The sequence below is a fragment of the Anser brachyrhynchus genome (assembly GCF_964034855.1).
Source record: "Anser brachyrhynchus genome assembly, chromosome: Z".
NCBI classification, from domain to species: domain Eukaryota; kingdom Metazoa; phylum Chordata; class Aves; order Anseriformes; family Anatidae; genus Anser; species Anser brachyrhynchus.
In genome coordinates, this window is record NC_137697.1 from 37,504,866 (window position 1) to 37,513,428 (window position 8,563).

An 8,563-nucleotide genomic window follows, 5' to 3' on the forward strand; every position below is an offset into this window, starting at 1 on the left:
TGCATTTTCATATACACCAAATATAAAATCTGGCTCAATATTCAGTTTGACTCCTAATTTGAGACCATATTTTCAACTTGGTGCATTTATTTGTTTGCAGTGCTGGAGCTGGTGAGTAAACTGGGGCATTTTTGGTTTTAAAAATGTTTATAACCAGATAAAGGTAAAGGTAAATGTAACAGAGGCTCTGTAAGGACCTCAATTAATTCACTTGTTATCTGTTTTGCTGGAATAAATGGTGTAACTTCATTTTGAAGATGTATCATACTCATGCTTTTGGATTTTGTTTGGTTTTGCTTTATCTCTGCTGCAGATACTCAAAGGACAATAAATTGATTCTTTTTTCCAGGTCTTATCTTGACAGCCCTATTCAAGTTAAAAAATTGTACACTATGGTAATGAGCCAGAAATGTACCGTGTTACATTGCATTTTCTTCCAAGCTCATGTGTACTAGGAATGATTTTTGTAGGTCAATAACAATCAATTAAACAAGATGTAAGCACCTGACAGTTACAGCATTTATTAAGCATAGGAAGTATCACAATAATTTGCATATTCACTAATCTCTTGTGGTTCAAATTGATAACAACATCAGTTAAAGACTACGAGGGTTAAGAAAATTCTAATCTCAAGCCTTAGAAGGGGATAAACCCAAGTCCCACATTCCACATAAACCAATAGGTTAATAAAACACAAATGGCTACTACAATCACATTACAAAATTCTCTTACATTTTTCCCAGCAAATGATCATTTTCCAGTAGCAGATCTATGGTACAAGCAAATTCTTTAGTACACAAAAAATACATTTTTCTCCTTTCTTTCTTCACTTTTATACAGAACTCATCATTGATTAAGCTTCAGATTATTCAGGTCATGATGAAAGAAGGCCTGATCCACACTGGGACTTTGTCATGTATTATAGAGTTAGAAGTCTATTTTTTTTTCTTTTTTTTTCTTTTTTTTTTGTTAGTGTGAAGACTGATAATAAATAAAATTTAGCAGCCTTTAGCAGTGAAAGAACCATTTGCCTAATAACTTATTCACTAAGTAACACTGGTGTTCAGCCAAAAACCTGCTTTTTCTTGACATTAAGGTACTGTGATTAATGGATAAAGAATATTGTTCTTTTTGCTTTTTGAATTGATTGCTTTAAGCTAATTCTCTGGCTTAAAAAGGGGGGCAAACTTGGTCCCTGTGGTTGTTCCAAGAACAGTTAATGTCTATCATCCAATGATTATTTTAATATGTAGCGTAATACAAACAGTCCATGCAATGTGGACTTAAAATTTTCTCCCAGGTCTTTTACTTAAAAATATGTTTGTTTCTCATTGAAAATGACTACTTCTCCCAGTGTAGATTAAGCATCCATAAAAGTCTAGAGATATATTACAAGATTCTGTGGTACATTGTGCATGTCAAATGCAATAAAACTTATATTTTAATGCTCTGTGAAGCTCAGCATTAGGGTCCTTTTTTATCATGTGTCATAACCTGATTCTTTTCTCCTCTAAAAAGCAGACAGTTTCTTTTTACCAGCTCTGTAAGCAGAGAAGGAGATACAGATGAAAGTAGTACACCGACACCTCTGTCAATACATAGAGCAGCACGGATGCCTCAGACACACGTGGAATGTACATGCCTAGTGTTATCGAACCAGGACGCAGATATTCAGAGCTGCTTCTCCATCTTAGAGGGTATTCAAGTCCATACCTATACTCAGTCTACCCGCCAGGTATGCTGGTATAATATGAAAAGGGCAGTCAGTCTCCCATGCTGAAACTTTCTAATTATTTAAATGAATTTTACCAGAAAATAAGCCAATAAATCCAGTTAGTGGAACACTTTCTTTGGAAAGAAGAACTTAGCCATTCCTTGACCTTAACATATTTTTCATATAAAACTTAATCTGCCACTCACTAGAGCAAGGTTTGGACTCTGCATCATGCAGAGTAGAGATCCATGATGTCTACTGTCCTATATCACACATTGAAACAACTTCAAAGTATTGCTTTGATTTAGGACACATGGCTAGGAATAGAAGTCACAGATCCTGGTCCCCTCTCTGTTTAAGAAGAATTGTCATAGATCAGACCAAATATTTATCTACCTCAATGTCCAATCTCCAACAGTAAGTAAACAATGGATACTCTAGAAAGGGTGAGACAGGAAAAGTGTGCAATTATACCTTCAAAATATAGTACCAGCATAGCAAGTCTGAGCAAAAGGTAGCAAGTTTCTATGGAACAACCCTCTGTGGATTTATCTGACATGAATTTTCTATTTGGTCTCTGAACAAATGTTAGCAACCTCAACAACCTGTGACAATGGATTCTAGGTTTTAATTAGGTGTTTTCTGAAGAATCCCCTCTTTCTGTTTGTTTTGAACTCTTTTGATGACTCCCATTTCTGGTATTAAGCAAAATGGTGAGCAAGTCTGCCTTAGTTCCCTTCTCTAGATCTCTCATGATTTTATGAACTTATATATCTCTGTATGTCTTTGCTTTCCGTGCTGAAGAGCCTTAGACTATTGAGTTCTACTTATACAGAAGATGTACCTTTGATTATCCCATCTGTATCCTGCCGGTTTTAACCTATCTGCTTTTATGTGTGAGGAACTCACCAAACTCCATGATGCATTCAAGTTTACTTAGGATTTAAACAGGGACGTGATATTTTCTGTTATGTTCTCTGTTTGTTTCCTAGCAGGTTTTTTTTGTTTTGTTTTTTTTTTTTTCTACAACTAACAACTATAAAGACAACATTTTCATAAAGATATCTACCACAAATTCATAAGAATCCTAATTTTAGGACCTGTAGTTATGTACATAAAATCCCCATGCGTATCAGTTTGCATATATCAACAATGAATTTCACCTTCCATTTTTACCTTCCATTTCATTATCCTGTAACTTAGTGTGGAGGTCTTTCTGCAACTTCAAATTTTCCAGCTATTTTTCTTTATCTGTCTGAGTGACTAAGTATCAGTAAGCATTTGTCACTTCCTTATCTTTACCTCGCCTTTTACACGATTATGTGTTTTTGGGACACCAAACACCGATTCATGTGGTACTGCATTGTGAAAATTTGCCGCTTATTCCCATCCTTCCTTTCCTGCCCCAACTGCTGTGTTTTCCCCAGTGGCTGTTGGACTCTGCCCTTGTAGCAGAGCACCCAGACCGTGCAGCTTATTCAACAGTTGATGAAGGTTACATCTGTTGTCATGTAACGGCATGACTTCACCGAAAAGCATGACTCTTCTTCACGTGCCATTTTATAGTTGACTGGCATTGGCTCACAGATGTGAATTGGAATCTTTCTGAAATGAAGTGATCTTGAACTTAGATTTCCTTCACAGGGTCTGAGAATAGTGCTCTAAGCATTCTGCTTTCTTGCGTGGGCAATGCCAGTGGCCGCATTGTATGAGCAAAGGAGGAGGACCACTGATTATTAAAAGAAATTAAAGACATATATATATTCAGGATAGAGCCTTGTAGGTGGTAAGTTTTGGTATTTAGCATATAAAAGTCTAAAACTACACCTGGTTTATCCAAACGAAGCTGGTTAATTTTACCATATGTTCATCAAAACTTAAGTATTTCTGGGATATCCAAAAGTAGCATTGGAACATTACTTTTCAAAACTGAGACACTTACAGATTTCAAGTTTTTACAGGGATGAGTATATCTTAAAGCGATAGCGATTTAAAATAAAATCTTACAATAAAAGGGAGAATCTGACTGATCCCATAAACATCAGTGGAATTCCAAGCAGACTTCCCAGATTGATTTCTGGCCTGACAGGCTTCATGACTGAGTCAGTGGAGCCCAGAACTTCACAGATAGTACTGGAGGTGCCACTGGGCTCAGAATGTATGGACTGAAATGGCTATCATATGTCAGCCTGTAAAACACATTCATTCTAGAAGTCTTACTGCATTTGGTTGTTTTTTCTTGGCTTGCCTGCTGTATGGACTGATGATACATAAAGCAGTGCCTTGGTTAGGAACAGTTTCCCATAGGTGGGAATAATCATCACTTTGTTAGGTAGCCACGATAAATCAGAAACATAGTGGGGTGATGAATTCCTTTTCTTAGGCCTCTGTTCTTCTATCACTGACTCTTGCTTTGCTACCTTTGGCAGTGTAATGAAATTAAGAATTAGCCTGCTTGTCCTACTTACATTTATTTCTTCTAGTTACAACCATCCTGTCTGCTCCCACCAATAAAGGCTCAGCTGCTTTTTCAGTGCAGAACACAGATGTGCCTTATTCTGAAGGCAAGCCTGTGGCATACTGCTATAGCAGACAGGCAATATCTTGTAGTTAGCCTAAGTCTGTGGATTTGTTTTCCTGTTTGGTTTACCATGTAAAAATCTTACCCTTCTCCAGTTTACACCTGCTTTTTTTTGTTTGGAGGAAAGGGTACTATTTGACTTGCCTACACGCTGTAGCATCGGCTGTTTCTGAGCAGTGATGGGATTGTTGTTTACATATTGGGATTGTAGGTTGTTGATACACGACTTTATAATATTGCAAAGGCTATGCTTAGAGACTGGGTCCTTAGAAATAAGGAAAAATGCGTAAACTCTCTACAAGGTATTTCTCAGCCGGTGACTTTGCCTTTTCCCCCTGACAGCCTGAAGCGCTCCGGTCGCTCCGGCGCTCTGACAACTTTCCCTGTACGAGCTGCGAAGAGAAGCCTTGACTCTTTGGGTCACGCAAAGCGCAGGCAGCTGCCGCGTGGCTCACCCCAAGCCCCCGGCCGGGCACCCCGCGGCCCCGGCGCCCCTCTTCCCACGGTCTGCTACCACCAGGCTGCCCTCGGCCCCCTCCGACATCAGCTTCCCTCCCGGGAAGGATTCCTGCAGCTCCCGCTCTGGGCTTCACATTCCCCTCACCCCTCGGGCCCTTCCCAGAGGGAAAACACAGAACCCTAAAGGTGCTCCAGGGCCACAGAGGGCACCACGTCGAAGGGGTGCGGTGTATTTAAGCACACCGAGCTAAGTAAAACCGGCGCGATTCACCACTTACTCGGGAGACTGCTTTCAATATAAGCGGCAGATTTAGCAGCAGAAATATCGACTCGATTTCTTGCCTGAAATGGAAGACAGCGGGGCAAAGGAAATGTGAAGCACTTTATATATATGTATATATGTATATATGCATATACATATATATACATATATATATATACACACGCATACATATATATAATTTCTTTTGCTCTGTTTACCCGGCTGCAAAACTTTTGGGGCGATCCCCCTGCTAGTCCGATTTCCAAACAGCGATACCGATCTGTGCCTCAGTAACGCAACATTATTAGCAGCGTTGTATTTTCCAGCGCTGGGAGCTTTGTAGTTCTGGAAGTTAAGGTGCATCCCCCGCCCGGAGCGGAGGGGGCAAGTGGAAATCCAGCAGCTGCGGGGTGAATTTCGGGCGGGCGCAGGGAAAACTGGAGACCTCCGGCACCCGGGGCTCGGCAGGCTTGCTTTTCCCAACAACAGCCGCTTTTCTGCGGCTGCAGGTCCCCCGGCAAGGAGCAGCCCAACCCAGGGCACCTTCCCCAGGGGCTGGGACCGCGACCTGGCGTCTCGGGGAAGAGCCGGGCAGCGACCGGGATTCAGCGCCTGGCGCGACCGGCGGCAGAGCTGCGCTGCCTCGGGCGGTGGGATCGGGATCCGAGCCGGTGCCCCCTCCTCAGACCCGGCCGGCACCGGAGAAAGCACCTCGCCAGCGGGAGATTTGCCCCTCAGAGTTTTCTTTCCCTGTCCCTCTCTGGTTTTGTCTCCGGGAAAAGTTTTGGGCGCTTCAGTCTGTCTGGGGGGAGAGGAACCTACGGTGCGAGCACGCGTTTCTAAACCGGTGTAAAAGGCGAGTGTTTTAAACAGCAGCACCAGCAGAAGCAAATGAATAGATGGGTTTTAATGATCATTGGTGTACAGCAGGGCAGACAGGGTACGGCAGCAATCTCTCACAAGCCAGCCGGGACTCGTCAGCCAGAGCATCGCTCTCTGACTTCTGATCCCTCTGCTTTACGCAGACCTCTCGTCTGCTGGAAGGTTGTTTTCAGTAAAGTGCTTTTCCCGAAGATTTTTAATTTTTCTTATCTCTCTCTTTCTTTTTTTTTTTCTTTTCCCCACCCAACAGGTTTTAGTGTTCACACTCACGTGGAAGAAACGCCAAGCAACACATACAAAATAGCGATATCTGTGAGCGGTAGAAGGCGATGTGATAAGCACAATCTACGAATAGCAGGGCTGGTTTCATTTTCAGGAGAATTTAGGAATTCGGACACTCACAGCCTGAGAGGCCAGGTCATACTTCGGTCCCTCCTAAGGTATTACCCTCACTGAGATGCAGCGTAAAAGTGTGAGGGGGAAGGACGAGTAATCGTTAGTTAAAGGAGCCCTTCGACGTCAGCGCCGTTGTCATTTAAATTCCCACTAATTAATCGAGCTATTTAAAGCTTACGCTTTAATTCGCGAGCATCACGCTTCCCGAGGCCTCGCAGCTCGCCGGGGTCCGAGTTATTACCTCGGCTTTGGACGCCTCCTTCGGAGCGAGCTCCCCAGGTCCGCGGGGCAGAGGATGGATGCTCGGGGGAGCGGGGAGAGCAGCGCTCAGCGCAGGTTTTGCCCCTGAGGCTGGAGCCCCTCTGCCGCCGCGCCCCGAGCCTGGCGGGACCACCGCCGACAGCCCCGGGAGGGGGCTCCGCGGGGAGCCCCGGTGCCCGGCCGCCCCCAGCCCCAGGCTGTCGGTGTGACGGGGAGCCTCCCCCCAGCCCCTTCCAGCCCCCGGCAGTGGCTTTTCACATCACCTCTCCGCCACTGAGGGTATTTAACGATGATAAAAGCTCTTACCTGCGACCTGGCTCTCACACAATCTGATTGTACACAACACAAACATAGGCAGGGGCACGGCCACCAGACGGAGCGGGTCTCCGTGCCGCACGCGTGCCCCCTCCCCTGGGAGCCCGGGGGCCTCCGCTCCCCCGGCCCCCGGCCCTTTAGGAGTGCACCAGGACGGAGTGGAGGGAGCCCTTGCCCTCGGGGGCGCCGCTTGCCGCCTGCTCCAGGAGCGCAGCGGAGGCCGGGGAAGCGGCGGGGCAGATCTGCGAGGCGGCGACCGTCAGGGCGGGGATGGCCGAGGCGGCAGGCACGGCTGGAGCCGGCTTGATGGGCACCGGGACGGCGGGCATGGTCTGCGCCGGCGGGTGGCAGAGCGCCTTCACGGGCACCCCGAAGGGTCCGTAGTCGGGGGACACGGGCACGCCGGCCACCGGGTCCATCACCCCGACGTGGGGCCACATGGAGCTGACCACGCTGCTGAGCTGGCTGGGCACCGGGTAGCCCAGGTGGTGCATCACCGAGGCCAGCGGCAGCCCGCCGGCCTGCAGCACGCCCTTGTAATCTCTGCCGATGATGTTCTCGATGGCGAAGGGGTGCTTGAAGCCCGACGGCTGCCCGCTGCCGTAGGGCGAGAACTGCGGCAGCCTCCCCACGGCGGCGGCGGCGGCGGCGGCGGCCACGGCCGCCTCGGAACCCGCCAGCCCCGGCACCTTGCCCGGGGGAGGCGGCGGCGGCGGCGGCGGGTGCGGGTGGAAGTAGTGCACCATGTGCGGGGCGGGCGCAGGGGGCTTGCCGGGACCCCCGCCGCCCGCCCCGCCGCCCGGCCCGCCGCCGCCGCCGCCGGGCAGGTGATGCTCGGGCCGCAGGACCTTGAAGCGCTTGCGGCGCCGCAGGAAGCTGCCGTTCTCGAACATGTCCCCGCAGTCGGGGTGCAGCGCCCAGAAGCTGCCCTTGCCCGGCTGGTCGGGGCGGCGGGGGATCTTGATGAAGCAGTCGTTGAAGGAGAGGTTGTGTCGGAGGGAGTTCTGCCAGCGCTGCGTGTGCTCGCGGTAGTAGGGGAAGCGCTCCATGATGAACTTGTAGATGTCGCTCAGGGGCAGCATCTTCTCGGCCGAGTGCTGGATGGCCATGGCCGTCAGGGAGATGTAGGAGTAGGGCGGCTTCTGGTCGCTGTACGAGCTCTTCCCCGGCCTGGGCATCGCCGCCCGGCCGCGGCTCTCCCGCGGCCGCACGTCCCGGCCGCGCCGCGCTCCGGGCTCGGGATGCCGTGGACGGCCGAGCCCTGCCCCGCCGCCGCCCCTACATCGTGGGCGCCGCCCGCCCGGACCACGCGCGACCGCGACCCCCCCGCGGGATGGGCGCACGGAGCCCCCGGGCGCCCTCGCCCCGCGGGGTGCTCTCGCCTCGGCCCCCCGCCGCTCGCCGCGGGGCCGCGAGGGGCGCGGGGGGCGCGGGGGGCGCGGGGCAGAGACAGCTCCCGGCCGCCGCGGGTGTCCCCTTCGCCCGGCTCCTGGAGGCCACCGGGTCGCCCGGGGCCCTCCGCTGCCCCCTCGCGCTCTCCCTGCTGGCGCTGGCGCTCGGCACGCGGCGGGGGCTGGGGAGCATGAAATTACCCCGGGTCTCTGCGGAGACGGGGAGCAAGGAAAGCAAAACGCCCCTCTCACCGCTCAGTCCGGCGTCCCCGAAAAAAAGTTTGCGGCGGGAGGAGGCGAGC

The 8,563-nt window shown here is 49.7% G+C and overlaps 1 protein-coding gene across 1 annotated transcript; it reads right to left on the minus strand.

Annotated features, from left to right (window-relative positions):
- Positions 1-503: 503 nt before the first annotated feature.
- FOXB2 (forkhead box B2) lies at positions 504-8,131 on the minus strand. The gene has a single exon (XM_080574838.1). It carries the CDS (start codon positions 8,046-8,048, stop codon positions 7,008-7,010), a length of 1,041 nt encoding a protein of 346 aa, XP_080430964.1. The 5' UTR covers positions 8,049-8,131; the 3' UTR covers positions 504-7,007.
- Between the last annotated feature and the right edge of the window lie 432 nt (positions 8,132-8,563).

What these genes read in the sequence shown, in the direction of transcription:
- FOXB2 (XM_080574838.1), bottom strand. Translation starts at nt 8,048, where the DNA reads ATGCCCAGGCCGGGGAAGAGCTCGTACAGCGACCAGAAGCCGCCCTAC.